Source organism: Amia ocellicauda, chromosome 15, assembly GCF_036373705.1.
Source record: "Amia ocellicauda isolate fAmiCal2 chromosome 15, fAmiCal2.hap1, whole genome shotgun sequence".
NCBI lineage: Eukaryota > Metazoa > Chordata > Actinopteri > Amiiformes > Amiidae > Amia > Amia ocellicauda.
Window position 1 is genome coordinate 15,575,053 of NC_089864.1, and position 26,607 is coordinate 15,601,659.

General features: G+C 34.4%; 1 protein-coding gene across 2 annotated transcripts; it reads left to right on the plus strand.

Moving 5' to 3' along the window:
- Nucleotides 1-833: 833 nt before the first annotated feature.
- tbc1d15 (TBC1 domain family, member 15) lies at nucleotides 834-25,893 on the plus strand. 2 transcript variants are annotated; one of them, XM_066723643.1, is made up of 17 exons: nucleotides 834-929; nucleotides 2,222-2,320; nucleotides 4,295-4,369; nucleotides 5,662-5,803; nucleotides 7,571-7,775; nucleotides 13,206-13,308; nucleotides 13,969-14,166; nucleotides 15,515-15,643; nucleotides 17,326-17,429; nucleotides 18,098-18,192; nucleotides 19,273-19,389; nucleotides 19,538-19,638; nucleotides 21,045-21,144; nucleotides 21,515-21,612; nucleotides 22,258-22,374; nucleotides 23,316-23,402; nucleotides 23,583-25,893. In XM_066723643.1, the coding sequence occupies exons 1-17, from the start codon at nucleotides 906-908 to the stop codon at nucleotides 23,787-23,789; spliced, it is 2,001 nt and encodes a 666-aa protein (XP_066579740.1). In that variant the 5' UTR covers nucleotides 834-905; the 3' UTR covers nucleotides 23,790-25,893. The 2 variants fall into 2 exon arrangements, with proteins under 2 accessions (XP_066579740.1, XP_066579741.1); XM_066723644.1 differs by lacking the exon at nucleotides 834-929 and adding an exon at nucleotides 1,404-1,483.
- Nucleotides 25,894-26,607: the final 714 nt, after the last annotated feature.

Consider the following 26,607-nt stretch of genomic DNA (forward strand, 5'->3'; position numbering starts at 1 on the left):
TTGGCTACCCCTGCGAGCCTTTATAGTCTATGTGAACTGATTTACATTGGATTATCTTGTGTTTGTTTTAGTCTCAGTTACAAACGTTTTAGGAATACAAATGGAGATGGCTCAGATTAAGTTATTTTGCATAAACAAAAACATACTACATGCAAATTTGTAAAGTTAACCACAACATCTAGGTCCATCCACAAGCTTTATGTTACAAATCGTAACATAGATATACAACTTGGAATAACAAAATATAAAAATAAAACACAGTGTGTGAAAATAATATTGTATTGGTGAGACAATTACTAAATGGAAACTGACAATTATTTATTTACTTTGAATTCTTAAATCCATTTAAAATTCCAATTAATTTCCACTCGTTTTTGACACAATTCCCAGAGGGGCTTTGTTACTGCTAAGAGAATATAGGAAGGTTTGCAGGCCAGATACTGTTATTCAAACATCATCCTTTTTCTGGGGGATGTGGATATATTCTATAAGAAATGTGACAATAAACAAATTAGGAATTCATGTAGAGATATTACTATTTCCCCTGCAGAATTGTATTAGAATGCAATTTTTTAAAATATAAACTGGAAGAAAATGTGATAGATTGCTGTGGGGTATTGTCATTTTGAGAGCAAGAGGATACAATGCACTTTTGTGTTATCTGAAGGAAGTTCTTGTTTATATATATTTCTCTGTTATACTGGTTAATAAAATCGTAAAAAAAAAACACATGCAAGCAAACCCCTGCTCCGTGACGTGTCCTTCTACCCCTCTCCCCCGCCTTCCTTCCGGGTTGCACTGGCACGCATGCGCACTGCGCTACGCGGAAGCGGATTTGTCGCGGTTGTTGTGGAGCGCTGACGGGCACGTGAGCAGGCGACGTCATCGTAAACACCAGCGACGACATGGCGGCTCCTGCAGCTGGCAAGGTACAGACAGACGACTGCACAGGAGGCAATCCTTACAAACTAGCTCACCTTTGTGTCCACAACAAACGGGGCTCTCTGCCACGGGACTGCAGATTATATGCGTGTAGAATTTAAAAAGGAAACGGCTCTGCGTTTGGTACAGATCCCGCGTATAAGCGAAAGATGGACCCTGCCTTGTGATTTGGGTCTTGTTGATGCAACAGCTGAACTGTGTTTTTATGCCACGGAAGCAAGTGGATGCACGACGTGAAATACAGCCATGTGGCTAACTTAATTAATGTCGCACCTATCCGCTAATTCAGCACAGATATGCCTCGAGTCTCCCGAGTGGAGATGGAAAACACGATCTGCTGTTAATTCATTCTGGTTGTGGTTACATCTAGCAAGACCAGACCTATTATACGTTGTACACTATTGTTTTCGCAAAATCAGAAAGGATATATTCATGTCTGTTTTCGTTAGGAATACATATTCATATACTTTGTTCGGCAGAGAGGAAACCATTACTAAAAATCCCGGAACATGCGCCGATTGTTCCTCTTCTTAGTGGAAAGGTGGTTAATAAGTTTGTATATTTATATGCATAACACAACAGATGTTTTAATGATAATTGTGTTGTGGTGTAGTTTAAATCGCACACACTACTGTTACAGCTATAGGCCTGCACCGGGGTGTCGGGGTCCTGTGATCGGTGACATTAACCCTGAAGTGCTGGACTGGTGTTCAGAAACAAACTTCTTACACACCAGGAACTCAGGTTTTGAAGAGTAGACTAAATATTCACATACAGTACGTAGATTATTAGCATCCTCGCCATTAGCACAGACTACAGTCAAGAAAGAAATACTCCTATTATAATGATTACTACTAATATTAAGACAGTTTTGAAATGTATAGTTATATGCTGTTGGTTCCTTAAATCTTGTGTTGGAACACATGCTTTTTTAGCAAATGTATTGTATCCCACCATACACACTACACATTTCATAGTCCTAGAATATTGTTCAAGCCTAGATAGTGTGATGATTTTTAAACAAACAAGAAATGAATGTGTGTCATATGCTTTTTTGTGAATATAGAGAAACAATAGATCATTTAATTAGATAGAACAGAACAGAATTCTTTCTGGGACATTAACATCCCAACTTTAAAATTAAAACTTAGCTTACTTATTAACAATACTAAGCTCTCTACAACTCTGTTTGTTAGCACTAATACAGTAATATCACCAGTGCAAACTGAATTTTATAAATTTAAATGTTCATTACTTTTTTAATATGTTTTTCCTGCAGGTCATATATGAGCAAGAAGGGGTTTTTATTCATTCAAACACAGACAGAAACGACGACCAAGATTCCCTAATATCAGGATTTCTTCGTATAATTGAAAAGGTAGACCTTAAATTATACACCTGCAAATTAATGGAATCTCTCAGATTTTCTCATGTAAATTAAAAGGAAAGACATCTCACTTTGTGTTTTATTCATACACAGCTACATATACTGTGAACTAGGCTAAATCGTTTCAGTTAAAAAATGTTGTTCAGTCAGTTTTACTGAATGTTTTTGTTTGCCAATAGACATTAATCCCATTGTAGAGGAGATGCCACATTTATATTTTCTCTCGCCAGTGGTATATGTATTGCTCATGTTCAATTTTGTTGCTACTTTTTAAATATTCTGAAGCTCAGTTTTGGGTAATTTATAAAACATGTAAATGCAGTCCCTGTTTGCCACATTGTCTACGTAAGTCACCGACCCCTGGCGCTGTAACATTTGAATCCACAGGGCATTGGTATTTCTCACACAAAGCCCCCTACTCCTTTACTAGTATACTATTTTCTATCTTAAATGGATATACTACTACCACCATTACTTCTACTACTACTTAATAATAATAATAATAATAATATAAAATGTGCCATATCCCTGGAGAAGGTGGATACAAGATCATTAGATCACTGATTTGAATGCAGGCAATTTTTTTTATTTTTTATTTGGGTTCCTCAAGAGAACCTTACAGTTTATTTTTTATTTTTTTTTATTTGAAGATTATTTGAAGGCCCTTAAAAAGGCTCCTCCACAGTACCAACTCAATTAACTCAAAACTATTTTAACAAACACAAAATCAGAGTATATATTGCCAAAAATATTGTGACAATTAACAGATATTTAGATACAGCCATTCACATTACCTTTGGCCTTTATCATATGTACAGACCTTCTGATGGCCAGTGGATACAGTGCCATTCGTCCTTTAGTGAAATTTCAAAAGAGCACTTGGTCTCTCTCTTTTTCTTCCTGCTTTTTCATTCCAAGTGACTCAAGAGGAGGTCTATGGGAATCGAGATCAGCACTCTGAGCAGGCAATGACATGCTTTGAAAACTATTCCTCCTGCACCACTGTATAACACAAATTAGATTTGTCATTGTGTTGGCAGTTGACTTTCAACACAATTCTTACAATGCTGGCAGTACACTATTGTCCACACAATACTACAATATGTAGTGATAGTCGTACTGATAGTGCCCTTCAGGAGGAAAATGGCTGCTCTGTATCTCATGACCTCTGGTACAATCCATTAACACTGCGATAAATATGTCATTCTCTGACTTCATTGTATAACAGAATCATTTTGTGGAGCTGTACATACATATACAGTCTACGGAAGTGCTTAAGTCATCCCAAACGCTCAATATTGTTATTATTCAAATGGAATTAAGAGCCATCTTTTAACCATTCACTTATAGTGTGTTTGGGAGGCCAGTGGTTGAGAGCATTTGCATGTTTATGATCTAGAACTGAGCTTCAGAATGTGAAAAGGTGAACATGAATATTCAAGTTGTTTTGGGACTGTTGATAATATCTGAAGTCTTTTTTTCTTCAATTAAGCTTTTTGAGCCCCTTATTGATAAGGCTTGTTACAACTTTTGTATCACTAAATAAAAATGCCATTTCTGCAGTTTATGCAGAAAACATGTCCTATTTAAGATTCATGAAAAAACAGATTACTCATTTGGGATGGTCATTTTCATTTTTGTGCAAAAATGTTGTTAATTTTTTTTTTGTGTTGTCTAGAGAGTTTCAGTGCTGCTATTTTTACATTATCAATGATTGCTGGAAGTTGATTGTTAAATATTGTGTATCTTTAGTAATTTCATATAAATATGTGCATGAAAATATTAAGATGAGTATTGTACTGCAGTATTGTGACCTTCATGATATTTGCAAACTTTCTAAATGTTGTCTAACTGTACCTGTAGGTATATTGCTATGGTGATAATATTGGTAAATGGTTAGGAGACAAATGAGTTTCTTGAAAGAAAAGCAATCAGGGATATATTGTTTGGTTCATTTTCTCTCAGGATGGTGAGCTGGTTTTGGAGTACAAACCCCTGGAAGATGCTGTTGATCCATCAAGCATGCTTTGTGCCGGAAAGGTAAAGTGGATTTATTCTCTTTAAGCATTATTTTAAAGAACAGAACAGGTGTTCCTGTTGTCAGGTCCATCGAATTACATCATTTGAAGATACATCTCTAAAGAAATCCATGCTATATGAACATGGCCTGACATCTCCAATTGCTTTTAACTATAAAGGATGACAGTTTGCCTTTTAATGGTCCACCTTCATTATGTAGAACTGTCTTAGTGTGTTTTTTGTGGTTTCACAAACTGCGCATTATATTTGTATGGGGAGTTGTTGTTATTTTTGTATGTTTATCAGGTGTTTGAACTCAAGCCCCATTCACATGCAAACTTTTCCAGACATTTTCCTAGAAAGTTTTCCCTGGAAAGTTCTGTGTGAAGTTCTGTCTAAGCCGGCATATTGACACCATGAATTTGCCACCTCGTGACCTATTAATTTGCAAATAGCGGCAAATGGTCTGTGTGAATGGAGCAAGAATAAGAATGCCGGCATATAACTTATGACATGTCACAACCTTGCGTTTTCATGATGCAGTACGGTAGCTAACAGGTGTTACCAATGAGAATAGGCTAAAACGTCAGTCATGTATCTGTAGACTGCCATGGATCGTAGGCACAGACAATGTTTTCGGAGCGTCCTCTGTCTAGCTTCGTATTGCAACCTTAATTTTGCCAGCCCAATCGTAACACAGAGTCAATTGCATCTCTTTCACAAACAAAGTTCTTCCATCTCGCGCCACTTTCATGAAAACAAAGGAAGCATGAAACATGTTACATCTTGTGATACATATTTGCTCTTTCTGGCATTCTCTGTTTTGGGTGTGAAAGGGTACATCCCACCATTTTGCCTGCATTCAAAGTCAGTGTGAATAGTACTGCAATATGAAAAAAGCTGGCAAATGCTGCCTGATGTTTGCTGGTATTTAGAGGTTGAAAGTGTCGTGAGAATCGAACCACTGTTATAATTAAAATACTGTTAAAATTGTTTTCCATTAGGACTGTCTTTCACTAAGATTTCATAAAAGCTAATTATTCCAAAACTGGACTTTTAACTAGATTTGTTTTGCTCTCATTCAGCAGCTTTAGGTTTGCTAGTATCATGCAGTTTTCTTACAGAAATCAGACTCTACAAGTAACCCTTATTCTGAATTGAGTTTGACTTAGTTTGTATTAGTTTATCTTGTTCTTGTTATTTATATTTGTAATGTTTATTTTTAAAGCCAAATTACTTGATCTATCTATACTTTCCATGGTTAGTATGAATTAAATACATATTTATGACTGTACATCATGCCTTTTTCCTAGGATTCCAGTTCTGTAGTTGAGTGGACACAATCTCCGAAAGAAAAATCCCATAAGAATTTAGAACATCTGCCAAGCTATGAAGCCGAGTGGGATATGGTGAACACAGTGTCCTTTAAGAAGAAACCGTGCACAAATGGAGAAGGTTTGTACTATGCCGTAGGATTTACTAGGACGTCTGACAGATAAGCTTGAGTGCCAAATGGTATTCAGTGGAAACAACCTTGAAAAAATGGATTTTTGGATAGATCAAAACTCTTAGGACAAGCTAACAATTTTCCTGGGAAGAAATTACATTTTGACGTGTCATTTAAATTAAGTAATTCATTCTTCATATACAAAATATTTGTTCACTGTATTTCTGTGTCATGTACATTATTAGCTTTGGTCAAACCACAGGCCAGGGCTGGGATTAAATCATAACTTTGACCCGCTAATAATAAACTACACAACTGTATTCATTTTTTGTTAGATGCTGCTTTCTCCTAATCAGAAATGTAACCACTATGATGTACAGGTTTTTAGTTTGCTATTAGCAAGTCGGTCAAAGTTTTTATTTAATCCGGCCCCAGGTTGAAACCAACATAAACATGCCCGTTTCTTCACGGAAAATCTATGCTCCATAACTATGGTTTTTGAATACATTCATGAAGTAATGTAGGCTATAATTTCCTCCCTGTTAAAAATGTCAAACATGAAATGAAACCATTTAGATTCAAAATATTCTCTCACTTTTCTGACTGTTTTGTATAATGATCAAAACCCAATAGGTGATTAATATTGAATACACAACATTATTTTTCTATTTCTTTTCATACTATCTTATTACAAGCAGACTAAGTATAATTTCTGTATAAAAAAATAATTGACTTTGAAATCATTCATTATTTAAATTATAGGGCTGACGTTCACAATAGTTCTTTCTGCATTAATAATAATAAATACAGGTTGGCAAGAATTTGAATTTAATTACAGATTTCGTAAGTGGCATTGATAAATAGAGTGAATTAAATATCTTATATTACAAATATTAAATTGTGGTCAAATATTTTTTCCCAACATTTTAACTGAATTTTAGTTACAAATGCGTGCATTGTATTTTGTAACAGAACAACTTTAAATGAAAAATAATTTTAGCTTTTTATAGGCCTATATCTTCTGGCTAACTAATGAAATCTTCAGTGTTCACTCTTATCTGTGACTGAATCTAAACCCTTTGTATTGTGGGTAATTCTTGGCATTCTGGAGGATATTATAGCAGTGACACATAATTGATGTCAAATAAAATCTAATTGCATTGTTTTTTTATCCAAAAAACACCCTACAATCAATCTGTTACTGGTTATGTATATTAATGATCGTTTCCATGGTGCCCGTTTGTTCCAAATCATTAAATGTCAACCTAGTAGAACTAAGGAGGCTTAAAATGTAATCTTTACAATTGAAAATGACATTTAATAGAGCAGTTTTGTCATTTTGTGTTGGGAAATCTCTGTAAATGCTGCTCTGCTAATACACATATTACATGTACATGTTAATGGTCTTACGATCTGTATATGGTGGCTAGATTTATCAAGTGTTATACCAATCTTAAATCTTCAGAATTGTTTTCTTTGTACATTCATTTTTTAAATAAATTGCCCAGAAATTGAGCATTTAAACAGAAGAGGATAATACGATTAGAATTACATTTTGATGTCATTGCAATTCAGTTTTTGTTGAACCAATTGAGCGGTATTGAGACTAAACTACCATATACAATTCTTAAGGTAATTGACCTGGTCTCAAAGAGATTTACTGAGATAAAATGATGCGTGCAGTAAAGATAGTTATTTTAATTGCTGTTACAAGAGAGGAATTAAATGCTTTTCTCGAAAATGTGGGTCTTAGATATTTAACATTTCTATTTCAGGTGTATCAAACCATGTGCATGAGAGAAGCAAGTGGGCTTTCTTCTTTAATGTGGCTGACCTCAAAGCTGTCAAAATAAAGAAAGAAGGCTGGTCATATCTACAATTTTGCCTTAAAGATGAAACTCAGCTACCTGCTCTTCATTTCCATCAAGGAGGCAGTGAAGTTTTCTTGGATTGCCTTAACAAATATGTGATGCTAACTGAGTAAGTACCAAACAGAAGGATTTATGTTTTTCCCATGCATTGCTTTTATATATTGTTTTGTATTGCATATTGGTATGTCAGGATGTTAGGAGTTTTGTTTCTCCCAAACCCTGCAGGTTAGATTCGGAGGGTTATTCCAGCTGTCATATTCCTGTAATGCATCTCCTCACATAATGGAATAATGAGTTTTGATGATGTCATATTTTTGCACATATGAATAATAATTCTGAAACTTCACATTACTACTTCTGTATTTTACTAGGCATTCACTTTCACAATCTGTCACATGTTTTGGGAAATTACAATTCTTGTGTTCATAACACTGTTGTCCAATGATCTTTTGACCGATGTTTATGGTTTTGGGCCCATGTTCTGTGCTGGATAGCCTAAGGGCTGATTCAACCAATCAGTAAAGTCTACTGCCATATCTCATTGGCTACAATATTAAGAGTGCTGAAGGCTTTTCATTAAGGCATTTTTTTGCTTTGTTTTCAAACCAATTTGAAGAAAGTACAGGCCAATCTAAGTAAATAGGTTTAAAAGTCAAAAAATATAACTTTAAGTATTAATGCACTATAAACCTTTGTGTAAGAATAATGAAATGTCCTTGGTAGAATTTTAGTAAACTTCTAGGTTCCAATCTTCACTGCCAGTGTATGAGACTCCCAAATTGTTTTAATATCCTTTTGAATATATACATTTTAAGTGATTTATGCTAATGCATGTCTGCAGAGTTGCACCATAGCACTGTTAATCTGACTGATCTCCAGCCCTGACCACCATGTGATTCACATTACCTATACAACCCCCCGCAGGCAAATGTATATTCTCAATAAAGAGATTAAGTGCTATTAACAGAGTGCCGCACAGCAGTAAAGAACGTTTAGAGAACTCTAAATGTTCACCTTGACCCACGTTTTTCAGTGACATGTTTAGAGGAAGGTGCTGTTTTAACTGGAGGCGGTCGTATGTGTCTCGTTCCTTTTTTGACTGCTTTTACATTTTGTTTTTTCCATGTTAGAGATTATTATTAATACATTAGTTCCAATTTGTTTCCCTCAAAACTGTGTCCTTGTGAAACAATGGATTATACAGGGGGATGGTACAATCTGACTGCTGCTCACTTGCTGGAATAATTCCTCTTTGAATTCAGTCCTGTGTCCCTATTGTTGCACCGTACAGCAAAATATAAACTGCGCAAGGAGTGCTCACTGAAGTGCACAACAGTGTAAAATTAAAGTGCTTCACAGAGTATATTTTTGTCCTTCACATACAATTACTGAACTTAATTGTTAATCTCATAAGGTATCCCAAGTATCAGTTTTTACTGCCAATTATAATCAGCTTGGCATTTCAGATAATGAAAAAAACAAATAAAAGATATTCTGCTAGTGTGCCAAGCAAGTCATTTGACGTGGTGCTTCTCTCCCACATGGTGAGATAAACTTAATAGCGATGCTCTTTTATAACTTTAAAGGAGACTACAAATGAAACGAATCTAGATGCGAATGGGGAAAAGGAAGGCATATGGCATTTTTCTGTCCATATGGAAACGAAGATCAAAAGAACACTTTTTTAAAGCATTTCTTTAGGTCATTTTATAAATGTCATTAGTGCCCATCAGGATTATTTATCTCCTTGCATACAAAGCATGCCTTAAGTAGGACCATAAAAAGGCTAATGTTAAATGTAAAAGTGTGTAGCTACAGAGTGTTTTGCATTTTGCAAGTGGTGACTGAAGAATTTCATTAAAAAATATTCCTGCCAAACTCGGCTGTGAGCTAATGGTGAAATACTGTCCTGAATAGTTGAGATAGAAAATGCAGTACTTATTCTGCAGTACTTTTGAGGGCTTATTTCATATTGTTGTCAGGGCACTCAATCAATCTGTTACACATGGCAGATATAGGAATACCAATATGCTTTTAAGTCTCCTTGTTCTTTTTCATAACTTGTTTTTTGATTGGTTTGATACTACAGTATTGGTTTTATCTATGTGATACACATATTACATTAAAAACGATTACAGTAATGTATTAGTTGTATAAAGATTGATATTTATTGTAATATTGTTGTATATTATTAGATGTATACTTTTACTTGTATGTTAGTTGACAATAAATACTGGACAAAAAGGATATTGCATAAATCAAATTAATAACAGGGCAAATTAATAAATATAACTACAGATATCCAATGTATTGCTTCACCAAATCTTGTTACAAAATAGAAATGAATAGGAAATGCAGCAATCAGGTTGAAAAAAAATAAATGTGTTTGTTTATAAACATGATTAACACTAATCTGGACATTATTACACATCACATCGGTGAATTAACATTCTTCCATATCAAGTGGCACTTATGTTTTAAATTAATTTTACCAGCAGCTGATGCCAGTCGTAAATGCATCCATAAAATACTTATTTTGAGTAAATCCAAACATTGTAAACTGTTTTTGGTGCCAGATGCAATTCAATGCCTGTTTATTTGTAATAATCAGTGTGTGGTGAATGATTGCATAATGGAAGAAAGATGTCTCCTCATTTTGTGAAAGGTCATTTATTTGTTTTATGTTCGATGTTGGAGGCAGTGCAGTCTATATGAAACATAAATATATGACTCAGTCATTTGAATGATGAAATTCAAATACATTTCTGTATTTCCAATATTATACTTTATGTATTTTATTTTCTGCTTCCTAAATGCTTATTTATATTTTTATGGTAATGCAAATATATCACTTGAGATGTTGGGTTCCTCACCTTTGCTGATGAATGAATGAATGAATGAATGAATGAATGAATGAATGATGTAGCCTTTGGACTTTCTTCTAACTGTAGTAAGAGAGGGATGCAGTTGTTCATCATCGGTGGTCTTCTACAGAGCTTATACGATCCCTGTGTCCCTCTTCGAAGGAAATGTCATGCCACATTATTTTTCATCACATTGACTAAGCACTTACTGTCCTGTCATATTTGAAAAGATAGCAGTTATTAAAGTTCTTATCTCCTGCTTTCATAATGAAATTGTTGGGATTAAGTGTTAGTGGAATAAATCATCTACAGTGTTCCTTGTGTTTGACTAGAATATAATAACTTAGTTGCTAGATGTGGAGGAACAGCGCATGCATCATCAGTGGAGTGATCTGTACAGTGTTGTTCACATTTCTAGTCTTAGAAACACCTTTCCAAATGGCCAGTTCCACTATAACTCATGTAATTAAACAAAATGAATTTTAGTGTTTTGAATTGGACAGAAGATTGGATACATGCTTAAAGTGTCACAGGAGTGCAATAAGAAAGCAGAATAATGAATAAGAAAATATTTCAATAGAGAACTGTGTGCTGGATCAAGAAAGCAGCTCGTTAAATCAGGAATATTTTGGGCAGAAATGTCTGGTTTCTCAAAAGGAACAAAACCTTTGATGTATCTGAGTAGACAGGATACATATTAGTTTTCTTCTTTTGCCATCTTAAGAATAAGGTGCTGTTTTTTTGGTTAGATGATTCATGAAATATGTTTGATATCTTACAGTTACATGTAATCTTTATGGTCTTGAATACCAGTAGTACATGGATACACAGCTGTATTCATTTAGCTATTTATTTTCTTATAATTAGAGCCCTGTGTTTTATGTGACCAACTTTCCTAGCATGCTCTTCCTCCCAGCTTAACCACAAAGTTGGTTGCATAAAACCAAAAACCTGAAACCATATTCTGCTGTCATCTTGTTTAAATTGTAAATTGGAATTTGTAAAATGTATTTTGTATTACTATGTTTTAGTTAACTTGAATTTGTATCGAATTGTATTTTTGCACTTTGTTTTGCGCTTATGTTGTATTTCCTGCCATTAGCCTCTTTAGATTGAGTATCGGTTGTAGAGCTCTTTCACTGGAGATTAAATTAAAAAATGAAGCTATTCATATTAACATGACTTTCACTTTCAGTGGTGCTTAAGATAAAACACACAGATATGTGCAGCGAGCTTTTATAGATGGAGCTGCTTCCCCAGATAGCAGTTCTGCTTGAACAAATAGACTATTTTGTATTGTTCTTTTAATGAAGAATTCAGTGTGAAATACTCATAAGTCTTACATTTTTTAGGCAACAACCTGGATATAGGCCTTGTAAACATTCTGAGCATGTGTTGGCCACTGCAAGGTTCAGTGAGAGGAGTAATCTTCAGGATTTAGCACAGGCACAACATCATCAGTTTGTTTATAGCAAAGTGCAGAACAAAATATCTATGGTAAAAGCCCTTTGCAAAAAACAACAAGCTATGGTGTCATGCATTGAATTTCTGCTTTTGCTTTTCAATCTTCAAGTGTGGAAAAGAAAAATAATGGATTAAGATGTTGGACATATTAATAAAAAAAAAAAGCGGTTCCGGGATAGTTTGTTTTGTGTGATTACATTAGTGGAACTTCAATCTTGTATAATTCAGCTTCTTTGGAGGAAAATAACTATTATTACAAGAGTTCTGTGATAAGAAATTGACAGCAATAATGTATGTAAGGACAATGACTACACTAATAACATTAGTGCAAAGAAAAAGGTTTCTTGACAATTTTGTTGAATGAAAAATAAATTAATGTTGTAAGTGGGGTTATTAACATCTGTAAAGTCAAAGTATGTGATTTTACAGTATTGTAATGAATTTTAACATTTTACTTATAGTATTTATTTGTCATTACACACCACAGGTTAAATGAAGCCGTTACAAAACCTAATAATAATTATCAACTTTTATCCATTCCTTATGCTACTTTTTCAGTTCATTTGTTAACACAATATAATGAATAATTACATAAATGATAACTGTGTGGCATAATTAAACACAAATAATGGTTTATTATTATCACTGACTTAAATACATCTTAATTGAAACCTACATTGTGCCAATATATCAATAAAACATGTTTTTCTTTGCTTAATAAGTAATTATGGTAGTAAATGCAAATTAACACTACCATATACGATTAAAAAGCACATTATTGCATCTTTAGGTGTAAGTATTCTTCCTTTTATGCTTAGCATATTTGATATCAGATTATATTCTGTCATAGTAAACATTATTACTATTATTATAATTTACAAATGAGTGACTTTTTTCATAACCCACTGTAAGGGATGCTATATTAACTGACAAATAGACTGTGTTATAAGTATAGCACAGCTGTTCATAAGTCCTTTCATGAAACAACCATTTTGAGACCACAGGCCTGGTTTACTCGCTTACATTTCTTATTTTACATGTCTTGCCTGCCAATATATTGTTCCTCTACACTGTTTATTTGCTTTGTAGTATATGTATGAACTTTATTTTGTAGGTTTATTTTAGTTTTGAGCTTTGAAATAAAAATATGACTTAAAGGCAAAACTGCCAAATGTATTCACTGTTATTGTTTTTGCTTCAATTTTGTTTAGGTCTCCTTTTGATGAAACATCACTAATTGTCAGCAACTACAACAAAGCCCTTTCTCAGTCCTTTGAGAACTTATTTGACGATACCACATTTGGCCTTGTTCAGGTAGGTGTTATTTTTCAAAGTTGATGTTTGCCTCAAGGTTTTGTGTAGCAAACTTTACATAGTGTTGTTTTTTGAAGGAAGCATTAAGATCATAGTGTAGATATTTTAATGCTTAGCTGTATTACATTTGTAGCCCCACTGGCAAAACGTACAGATACAATACCTGGCTTTAAATTAGTTTTTCGAAATAAAATGTTAGTGTCTTTCCTGGTTTAAGTCAGGCTACAACCCATAATTATCAGTAAATCCACCTTAACAAGGTTTATTGGTTTAGTATTTAACAAAATGTGAATATGAGGGGTTTACTTTTCTATGACAGCATTAATGTTTTTATCTTCTTTGTCAGATCCTGTTGATCTGGTGTTATTAACATGTAATAACAAGTAACAGAATCCTTGAATAATAAATACAGAGTAGTATTTTATTGTTTATAAAACAACAGGCAGGTTATTTAACTTGCTAGTAGTGATTGTGCATAGAGGTTTTAATCTGATTAATTTAATGTGACTAATTGTCTTTTGTGTAAGTTTACACGTGAACATTTAAGATATCGCCTTCCTGGTGGCTTTTCTAGCAATTAGGCAGCTTGCTGTTAAACAAGATCTAAATTGGAGAGATATTATTTATTGTTATGCAACATTAACATTTTTTTTCCCACAGAAATTTAGAAAAGATCCCTATACAACCACATTGGGAGGCTTTTCTAAAGTCACCAACTACTTATTTGATGCGTTTCGAGCACCAGATGCCGAACATCACCAGCGGCCGGCTTCGGAAGTGGCAGACCTGCTCAACGAAGCCATCCCAGGGCTTGAGATCAACCATCAGGAGGAACCTGGGTTTGAAGTCATCACAAGAGTAAGAAAGTCCTTTTTATGAGATGGCATCCAAAATGAAGAGGCCAAACTATCCTGTCATGTGACCACTTCTAGACAGTTCAGATCTTCTCCTCCCCGTTACTAGAAGAATATCCGTGCCAACATTGGCATTGGCCATTCAAAACAATTACTTAAGGAGTGCATGAAAGAATGTTTTATTTGTATCATGTTTGTGCCACTCGTTACTCTCTTAAGTTGTACAAAGTTTAGATATAAAGTAGTAATCATTCACTCTTTTATGGGCCATATCTAGAATAAATACTTTGCCTTTATCTTCATGAAAATTAAGTATGTCATTTGGTATCAGCAAAGCCTTGTTGGACAATGAATTGGCAGGTTTATAATACAGTGTCAGCCGGGTCCCTATAACACATTAACATAGTCTGTTATTTTAATTAGAAGAGAAAAGCCCTGGGTATGAATTTTAATTTATCACTAGTATTATAGATCAAACCTTTTAAATATTAAATAGTGTGTACAATTTAATTAAATACATCTTTACATGAAAGCTCAGAACAAAAACTAAAGGTGTATTAACCTAATTGTGGCAATAAGCGCTTTAGCCACAGCTCAGTTTATTCTCATTAGATACTCGATGAATAATTAATGTTCCCCCATGACTAACCCGGTATCAAGTTTCAGTCCCCATGGAAACTGCAATTTCTTTAAAACTAGTACTTTGTTGTTTCTGTGTGCATGCTCAGATACCAACCTTTTTCGCAGTGCTAGGATGACCTTGTTTGTTTTATGTATTTATTTATATTTTTATTATTATAATGTAGTCTCATCACAAGCTCTTCTTGGTTACATATCCTTTCTATGAATATTCTGTAAACACCTTGTAGACAGAAGTTTGAAATCCAGGGAACATGAAACTGTCATGTTCTGCATTTTGAAAATTGTTCATGTGCCTTATTTCTTGCTATGAAGATGTGAACTAGACTGTACTATTATGTTGTACTTGAGTATGTCAACCCTTCTGAAAACTTTAATTATCACATTGGATTACAAAGTACACTATTTTGACATTTGACAATTTGATAGGATGTGCCAAGAACAGTGTATTGGATCCTGGGAAGACCTTAGATCAGAATGGAGTTCAGTATTAGTATCTAGCTTGGAACCTATTGATTGACATAGCTCATCATAACTGGGAAAAATCAAATGAAAATTTTAGGTTCCTGTTAGATCATCTTGAATGTCTTTATTTCTTTTATTCATGCTTTAACCTTTATAGACGGAGTGGATGGGAGTGCTTTTGCATAAGCAGGTTTTAAACGTACTGGCGAAGGGAAATGCATCTTTAATAACTGATTTGCATATTTCAGATTGATTTAGGCACGAGGCCGGATGTGCAGAGAAGAGAACCGGTTTCAGCGGAAGACTGGACGGAGCATATGGACCCTGATGGAAGAATTCAGGATGTTCCTCATTTGAAACAAAATATATTCAAAGGGGTAAATGAATTGTTTGTTCTATATGCAAATATTGAATCTGTGAGCTAAAGTATTAATCTTTGTGTATTTTCTTAAACATGAATCATTATTTCAGTTTTGAAATCTTAAGCACAAACTCAGTGACTGGTTACAGTGAGGTTTAAGCACAATACTATCACACAGTCTGATTCACGTGGACTTAATCGCACAATATGACCTTTCTCTAGCATTGCTAATACTACTTCAGGCTACCAAATTGTCCTGTAATCTGGTGTAGCCCATATGCTGTCATACATCCAGCAATCTTGTTTACTTTCTATGTCTGGATGGTGTTTTCTATGATCCAAATGACTTGGGCATCAGCAGTCTAATTCTTATAAAGCACTTTTCGATTTCTGAGGAAAGTGTTTTTTTTTTTGCCTGCTGACTGGTTTGGAGATTTGCAGGATGATTTGTAAGTGAAACCATTTTCAATTGAAATACATATTTGAAATCTTCAAGATATACAGAATATCTAATCAATTTATTTTGTGTGTGTAAGGATGGGTGGATGGATGTGGTAGTCAGGTTGATGATTCTCTGGTTTGATTGTTGTTAAAACCTCCACACCCAGGGGCATTTATACTTGTTGCAAAGGTACTATTTGAAAGTTCCCATCTGCAGTTTATTTCACTAAATCTGTGCTTTGAATGTTTAGCTTGTATACCTTCTATACTTGTGGTGGTTAAAAATGAACGCTAGCTTTAGTGCTAATGCAGTATCTGCAATATATTACTGGACGTCCTTTTGGAGAAAAACACAACATTTGACAAAACAACACATGATCTCAGGTCAGTTTCCCACAATTTATTTCTGCAGTAGTCTTCGATGCATCAGGTTATTTTTGTAATATTAATTTTAGAATTTCATGCCTCAGTAGATTTAATGTTTCCCTGTACTCCAGTGATACAGACGATACAAGGTGTCAGCTTGGGCTAGAAACGAAGGTAAAGTTAAAGAGAGAACAAGCACTGAAAAAGCTACATACATCAGGTAGTTGTTGCAGATAAAATAAAAATCACAGAACATGATGAACTGTGAATCTTCAGATTAGGATTGTTTTTCATTTTCTGTGGCTATTACAATCAATGACTGATGAGCTGCATACCAGCACTGCAGAACCAGTCATTGTGGTCATTGTTAAAAGCAAAATGGTAACATTATTTGATATTAATGAGTCAAAGTAATTTTAGGTTGTTTGTTTTATTTTCAATTTGCTTTGCACGAACATAACACAGCTCTTCACATCTGAGCATATTAAGTCATCTAGGGCTAGTTTGATCACATTTATCTTGCTTGCTGCTGACTTTTAGGTTGTTTCATCCACTATAGTTGTCAGAGAACTACTGCATTTCAGTCCCCTTGTTGCAGGTGTCACCATAGGCATATATGTATGGTGTGTGTGTGTGTGTGTGTATGCATTGCAATTTTCACATCTTTTCATAGAAGTCCAGAATAGTAGTATTTTGGGTTAGGGAGTTGCAGTATTGTTACACTAAATGTGTTGCATAATTTCAAAACAATTGAATAGGTGCTTGTGAAAATAAAATGCTGCAGGTCATGTAGGACAGTTGGAGACTATTGATCATAATCAGTCTGCTAGTATGTTTACTGCTGATCTGTTTCTTCACTGCGTCAATACAGTCTTTTTTCCCTCTCCTTAGGGACTTTGCCATGCAATAAGGAAAGAAGCCTGGAAGTTTTTGCTTGGCTATTTTCCATGGAATAGCACTAGAGACGAAAGAAAAACCTTACAAAAGACAAAAACGTTAGTGTGTGTTTTTTTAATCTTTGAAAATGTTGTCTGTGCTGTCTCTTACTGATACACAATGAGTAGATGATTTTTCTAGGCCTATGCTTAGCCTCATATTAGTGTTGCTATTTTCAGACTGCAAACAGTTGATCATGTTTGCAACGAGTTTCTTGATTTTTTTTTTTTTTTTTGCCTTTTACCACCTCCTCAACTCTATGAAATGTTAATTTAGTCTTATTTTTTGATGTTGCCTTACTGAAAGCAGATGGTATGAAGTCAAATGTCTTTTGAACATCACCTAGATATATCTCTGAATTCCACTGAATTGTTTGGCAAGATATAATTATTGTGTAAATTCTCTATTATACAAAATTAGTGTTTCCATATGCTACATTGTAGTATTAACTACATATGTAAATACATTGAATTCAAATAATTCTGAATACCTTTACTCACTGAGTGTGTTGTAATGTTTTAACAAAGCAGGATCTGAATAGCAAAACCCTTAAACCATTATAGCCTTTATTATTTTTCTCTTGTGTTCCTGTTGTATTTGTCAGTGTTAATAATTGTCAAATTGTACTAGGTGTGGATAGCATCAGCATGGCCTATTTAAGTGTTTCCTTACTGCACTTTAAGTTATATGTTCTTATTTGAAAGGTTCTCTCTCTTTATTGATTTAGAGATGAATATTTCCGAATGAAACTTCAGTGGAAGTCAGTCAGTGAAGAACAAGAGAAAAGAAATTCAAGATTAAGGGATTACAGAAGCCTTATAGGTAATTGTCACTTATTTTGATGGACATTGCAGAATATGAACTCAAAAAACATGTCTTTGTATGATGTACTAATTTAGGGAAGTGTTCCATGTATAGTAGGTGATATCTGAAACTAAAACAACAACTGTTAAAGAGTTGTTCTAGATTTATGATATATTAGAAAGCCTGAAAACTTTTGGTAAGTATTTCTGGTCTTCTATGTTTTCTTTTAGTATTTTGTAAGATGTTTCTTATTCTATGTAGGGATTTTAATTAGCTATTTTTGTGATGGTTTATTACAGTAGCTAACGTTTATTGAAAAGTGAAAGGAAATTAACAAAGAAAATCTGCTTCTTCATTACTTTTGTCACTTTAATAAGTACTTTCAGTATCCAGATAACCACAGACACCCTACTCACCACTTTAAAGGTTAAACCAATTGGTTATTCTGCTATATTCTCACATACTTGCTTCATTTTAGCTCCATTAAAGCCCCTGTGAGGTGTAGAGAGTGCCAGAGAGGTGGGCTGCAGCTCTGTGCTTTGAGGTTTATTCTGATAATGATCCAGGCTGAACCACTTTGTGCTGAATTACTTTGGCATTTCAAAGTGTGTTTGCAATTTACTTTAAATAATTCACTCTATTAGGAAGCTGTGAAGCTGTGATATTTTTTTTAATTGTCTGTTATCTGTAAAGGCCATCAGATTAAGTTTAAAATCACAACCTTTCTTTAATGCTTTCATTTTTTCAGATGGACTGTACAATGTGTTTACAGTTCGCTTTTGAGTATCAAATAATAATGTACAAATAGCTGTTTTTATTGTACATTTGCCTTAGATGCATTGATGTTACCTAGGTTTTGTGTTTTGCTTTAATGAAACAATTTTTCAACACACTTAATCACACTCACACTATTCTTCAGTCTTGTTTATTATGACGCATGAAATTGAACGAGAACATTTAACACAATCGCAGTTTTTAATAGCGCACAATATAAATGTATGTTTTAACAATAAAAATACACAACCTTTTTTTTCTTTCCAAATATGTTTTTATTGATCAAACTTCAATAGTTTAAATATTAATTATTCTTCTTTTTAGAAAAAGACGTCAATAGGACTGACCGGACCAACAAATTTTACGAGGGCCAAGATAACCCAGGACTGATATTGCTTCATGATATACTCATGACATATTGCATGTATGACTTTGATCTGGGTAAGTAATATGATTTTAATAAGATTACATTAATTGAAAATCATGATCTGTAAACACACACACAAAAAAGGAAAAACCCCACAGTTTACTGCATATTCATATCATGCACATGACATCAATTTGATGTTTTTATTTTGTTTTCCACAAGGGTATGTTCAGGGAATGAGTGATTTACTTTCTCCAATTCTATACGTAATGGAAAATGAAGTGGATGCCTTCTGGTGCTTTGTGTCCTTCATGGATCAAATGGTAAGGACTTTAATAATTCATTTATATCTCATTTCTCTTAATAAAAATGTGCTCTGTGTGATTTTAGTGTCATAAAACCAGATGATGCTGAATGCTTTAAATGTATCAATGTTAAACGCAGCTAAACTGACACACCAGAATAAGAAAATTAAGCTTTTTATTTTATTTGTCAGGCATGTCAAAGCCTTTGAGACAGTTAACATTATCAGGTCTTTTAGCATGTTTGAAGGCAATTTAACAATGGCCACATCCCACTAATCTCACGCCTTGATTTTTGAGTTCCCTGGCTTGGGGGAAGCGGAGAGCCCTGCTAATTGGATAGTGAATTCTAAAAGGCACTTCTTGAAACATCACATTTTCCTTAGCAGTTGGTAATTTCAATATGTGCATATGGAAATCCATGTAGGACTAATGTGCAATTTCATTCATATTAATTTATTTCCATTTGTACAGCCGAGTCTGGGCGCATACAAAGTTGTTTTTGCTGTTGCTATTCCTCGAGAGTTTTTCCATGAACTCAGTTGGACTGACTATCACTGCGTATCTAAATAGTTCAAAAGTGCTGATTCCAAAGAGGTTTGTTACTTGTAAACACTAAATAATTTTAGAAATCTGAAGATGGTTTACTGCGCAATGGATCTGTTAGATTTCAAGGAAATTTACTTTTGGGCAGAATTGTTTTCAGAACGTCACACAGACTTGTTTCACAAAAGCAATGTGTGCATACAAATAAATTCATCTCCAATGTTTTTAGTTCCATAATTTGAATAAATAAATAATAAAATAATAAACATTAACATGGTTTGTGTTGGAGAGTTCAGTGATGTGTAATTAAACTCAAATTTGACTCAATCTTGCTCAAGTGTGGAAATGTACACCCACAGAGTGAAACTTCTAAATAAATGAAACAATTGAGGTTAATCAAATATATTATATCACTTTAATTGGGGTGTGTCAGCTAAGGTACATTACCAAAACTGACTGGTCACCAACAAGTGTTGCTGTTGATCGTTTAACCAAGCATCCTCTAAGCATGTTGCGTTTCATTGGAAATTCAAACTGCAGAGAACGAGTGTCGGAGGATTTGATGTCAACCTGCAGTTGCAACCTGAGACTTTAGATAGAGGATTTCACTAGAAGAGCCTCTTGGGAGTCTTACTAACAAAAATAGAACAACTCAAAGTGGAGAACACATTAAAGGAAATGTGCAAATGCATACTAATAAGAATTATTTTTCCGCAATACATAATAAAGTGGAATTCCACTAAGATAATGTTGACATGTATATTTGCATGTCAAGGGAGTTCAGTAGTAAGTAAGTGAATGTACTTGAAACACAACATTTTAGACTTTTTAGACAAATGTCCCTGTGTTTTACATTTCTGTGTCTGTTCTTCTCTTTAAAGCATCAGAATTTCGAGGAGCAGATGCAGGGCATGAAGACCCAGCTGATCCAGCTCAGCACGTTGCTGCGCTTACTCGACATTACATTCTGGAATTATCTAGGTATCAGTCCTTTAACTTCCTGTGTGTGTGACCTTTCTCAGTTACAGCAGGTCTGTTTCCCTGCTGGTGAATTTCTCATACTTTTCAGTTGTTATAATCTATTTTTAAATGGAACTGGTATTCAGATTTGCTATTAAATTATGCATTTGCTGAGAATGGGTTTCCCAAGAAGTGATTGCTGAATGCCTTTATAGGACCTCTGCAGACATGCCATGTCTGACAAGCACTACAGGAGCTTTAACACCTTCAGCATTAAAAGTCTTCTAGAAAAAGATGGTGATTAAATACCAGCATATTGAATCATCTTATTTTAGTATTCTCACTTATTATATATTTTTTCCCTTTTAACACCTATGCTCTCATTTAACAGAATCTCAAGATTCAGGGTATCTCTATTTCTGTTTCCGGTGGCTCCTGATTTGCTTTAAAAGGGAATTCAGCTTCCAGGATATTCTGCGTCTGTGGGAGGTGAGAGTGATTGCATTTCCACCACTTAACCAAGGTTAACTTGATGCTTTTTTAGCTCATTTCTGAAGCTTGGCTTCCCAACACATCGGTCCACAATGGTTTTATTTTACAAGCACGTTTATTAGATCAGGCCTCTCGGAGCAGGAACTGGCTCTCTTACAATGCACTGCTTTTATTTCCCACAGGAGTCTTGACTTTTCTCAAGTTTTTCAGGCAGTGTTAAAAGCAAGACTATCTAATGCTGTTTTTATTCCTGCTTGGCAATTAACAACAAGCCAAAAAGCTGTGTTTAAAAAAAAAAAAAAAAAAGATTAATTTTTAATTCATTTATAATGGTACAAAAATAAACGAACTTCTAAGCTCAAAGCCAGTTCAAGATCTGGTGTTATAAATTGTTTTCCTTTGAATTTCAACAGAAATAAACCGATTTTATGTTGTGTGGAATATATTGTTTATAATTTTCTTAATGGCATTGTTGTATTATTCCTCTCTTGATGCTACTAGAGTTCAGTTTACAACAGTAAGTATGTTATGATGTCTAGTGTTTGATTTGAAACCTGAAGGTGTGTAGATTCCATTTCAATATATTATAAGGAATCTACTCTGTTCATTTAACAATATTGATTTAAATTCTTCTTGTTAAAGGTTATGTGGACTGGATTACCTTGCCAAAACTTTCATCTGCTCATGTGCTGTGCCATACTGGATTCAGAGAAGCAGAAAATAATGGATGAACATTATGGATTTAATGAAATTCTCAAGGTATCTGTCCTGAAATTAATGTAATGTGAAATGATGCACTGACATTGCTTCATGGCGGTCTCAGTGTTGTTTACTGTCCCCCCAACCCCACCCTTTCCAGTTCTCATTTATCTGACACTGAAATCCACCTTCTCATCTGAGACACCTCTCACTTGAAACATAAGGGAGGGGGAGTGATTTATCTCTACAATAAAAAAAGTTTGTGCTTTTGGTGATCAAATACTTTGGGAAAATCAAGCAAACGGAAATAGGTTACATGGTTCCACCCCTGAATTCTCTGCCTTAATGCTATACGTCTAGCCTTAGCTGCAGTCACATCTGAAACCCAGTATGCAACTGAAGTTTGATAGGAAGATCCTGCCGTATGACAGCATCTCCATCAGACTGTGTAACTTCAGTCAGTGACTTTGTTTGAATGTATGTATGTATTTATATATGTGTGCATGTCTTCATAAGCTAATATGCAAATCCCAGTTGTGCATAAAAGTTTCATAAATCAAATCCATGTTGCTATATACTAGACTTATATACTGGTGTGTTTCTCCTTTCAAAATGTATGTATGCGCAATTCCTGACAGGCATTGTTGCATTAGCTATTATGTATCAGGGCTGGTGTATCATTTGCTACGAAACTGAATAAGTAAACTGGGGGCTTATACAAAAATTGGGGAAAACATGTTTTTGTCTTTACATCGGTTTCCAATTATTACTGCACTTGAACTTCTGATATTTTTCTCCTTCTTTTGAAGCATATCTTCTAAACGATTCTGTTCAGCATGTTCTCGCTACAGGTTTTCCAGGCGTATTGGGGAAATGTATTCCAAATCTAGAGAACGATGTTGGTAGCTTAGTATATAGTAAATTCATACTATAAGGTTGAGGCTTGGCTTAAGAATTTCAGTCTTGACACTCGCCAAAATGAAAATGTCCTTTTTTAACAGCATGTAAATGAGCTTTCCATGAAGCTGGATGTAGAAGAGGTCCTTCACAAAGCAGAGGCGATCAGTCTACAGATCAGAAATTGTAAGGTATGTCAGTGCTGTTGTCCAGAAAGAAACCCATTTTTAAGCAATTGTGAATTAATTTCCAGTTTAGAACCTTGTTGAAATATTTTCATAATGACCGTAACATTCCGGAATGTTGAGTGACGTTCCCCATGCTGTTTGAGGATTAAATAATTGAGTACATTTTATTTTCTCTCTCTCCAGGATTTACCCTATGCAGTGTGTGAGATTCTGGGAGTGAAAAGTGACACAGTACTACCTACATCAGAAACAAGTGAGCAAAGGACACTTGATACGAAACCATCCAAACCAACACGAACAGAGGAGTTAGTCCACAGCTCCGTACCCAACGGCAGAGACGGACTGTTCAGAGAGACTGCGCAAGAGGTTTACCCACTGGCACGTGTATAGTAGTAACAGAAATGGTCATCACACAGTGGGACATACTCCCCCTCACCAGAAACATGATAGGATTTGACTTGGTGGCAAATGTGGCAATTGAATTATGTTTCTTCTACTTTGGCATTAATGAGATAAAAAGAGAACCAAAATAAGGATAATAAAAGATTGCAGATATAATTATTTTTGTAATTTCCTTGTACCATATTGTCCTTTCATTCTGAATAATCATTCCTTTTCACTGACTAATTTCTTAAAGCTGACAAGGGGGTTCTACATGGATGGTTTTGAATTAACCTTTTATCAGTCGTGTATTAATTATTCAGTTCAAAATCTTTTCAATTCTAACAAAGGTGATTAATGTAAATGTGCAAATAAATGTGGTGGCAGTGAGGACAGTTGGGAAATTATAATCCTGGTAATCATGATATGATCTAGTAATAAATTAAGAAAGAAGATGTCTTTGTTTAGTGTTGGTCTACAATTGTAATATTGTGCTGTTAGATAGAATGATCTTGTACATCATGGAAGACAATATTATACAAGTTCTGGTCATAGGAAATGTTACTAGGGCAGAAATGTGACTTTTAAGAAAAATGCAAGTAATAATGTCAACCTACAAGGTGTAAGTGTATTATATTCTGCCTATATAGTGCATTTATATACTTGCATATGTATGTAGACCTGTAGATCTGAAGGTGAAAAGAAATTGCAATGGATGTTATAACATTTGTTTTCAATGGACTGTTCTCCAGGATACACAGGGTAAACTGCACTGACGTTCAGTATGATGTGATGTGCAAGACTTCGAAAACAGAATAATTATTATCGTTATTATTATCTATATTTTTTTTACCATGTTCTTCATTGCCAAAATCGGGTCCTGGAGAGATGCAGTCCTCCAGGTATTACAGGTATTAAAATCGTAAATGAACAGCGGCCTGGACAAAAAAGTGAATTTGTACTTGTTATGCAAATGATTGATCCAATGAACTAATTCAGGACACAGAAGGCCCTGTGGTTCTCCAAGACCAAGGTCGCTGACTTCTGCCACAGACTTAGGAGGAAGCAGTTGTTCAAAGCAGGGGTTAGATCCCAGTTTCAGTCCAGAGCCTTAATCGGTCACATATTGCTCTTGGGGCAGCCCATAGCGGGTCAATTTCTGCCTTAGGTAAAATAAAGTCCAGTATTACATGATTTATCTGTGACATATTCATGATTTCCTGTTAATTTTAACGCTTTTGTGCATGAAATTTAAATAGTTTGAGAAAATATATCTTTATATTTGAAAATATTCTCATTTTTGCAACATATTATCAATCCACACCCTTAAGACTTTAAATAAAAAGATTATTCTCATAAATATAAGATGGCAGTACGAGAGGAATGGGGAATACTAGAGCAGCTGGACAAATACTGAGGAGATCTTTGTTAAATAAGATGCTTCAAAATGTGAAATCTGAAATGCAGGGTGTTTTGTGTCTTTACAGTATGTATATACACATTTATATATTTTCCAGTGGTCGATCTTGCATACATAACTTAATTTGAAGGCAGTGTGCACGAGGATTCTCGATGTTTACTTGATTTTCATGCTTTTAAATATAAGTTCACAGTATTAAGGTGCAAATTAGGTAGCTTACAATTAAAATTTGTTTCTGAGAGATTCTTAAGTAATTAAATTTAACTGCTTTAAGGGGTGTGAACTGAACCTAAGTTAGATCTATTAAGGGTTTTAAAAGACAATATACAGCTCTGGAAAAAAATAAGAGTCCACTTAACATTGATTTCTGAACTTGGAGTGGTCTCTTAATTTTTTCCAGAGCTGTATATATATATATATATATATATATATATCAATTCAACAAAATGTGACAATTCCAAAACTTTCTGCAGCTTAAAATAAAGTGTCTGCTTCATCTTCACTTTATATTTAAAGTTGTAAAGCGGTGATGCATTTTGATTGAAATACAATGAACGTTGCTTACTTTGTTGTACTCATTTCTTTTTTCTCCAAATGCATTTGCATTATTTAATGTACATGCCGTGCACTAGTCTTACCATTTGCCATTTGCTTTTTGCTGCATTTAAGGTGCCGATAAAGATTTTGAAGTGACTTTTGCGGATTTATTGACCATACACTTCTCTCCTCACATCTTGAAAACAGATTGTAGCCTTTAAAGCATTGAGGTATTAAAAAAAAATCATATAAAAGGTCTGCCTGTTTACAAAAATATCTTTAATCTGTTCATAAGGCACCACCACATTCATAACAAAGTGTCTGAGGTACACTAACATCTCCAAGCTTTTCAATTTCCTGTCCCACAGGAAATTACTTCAGACTTGTACGATAGCTTTTTGTACACAATTCTAACTTATCTCTTATCTCTTCTCACTTTTATTATTAATAAAAAAATGCATTTGCTTTAGACGAAAATAGACTTACTTTGGTAAAATAAATAAATAAAAACCTATGGTAGAATTAAGAACAAAATAATTGCTTAGGACAAGAATATTTATGTGTCTGTGTATGTGCGTCCATGCATGTCACAATTTTTTATTTACACATAGTTTATTCATTTTATTTCCTATTGGGAGTTTCCTATGTTGAGAAAATAAATCTGAAAACCAAATTCTTTAGTATATGGGTTATTAATCACTCTGTCAATGCAATTGTTGAATAATACTTTACAATCTGCAGTCCAAACACCAGGAATTCAGTTTGTGATGTTTGTGCACTATCCAGGAGCTTAATTACTGGGGAATATGCACTTGTGTCAACATCAGTTCTCATCCATTTGTGTGACATGCAGTGTGGATGGATCTGAAA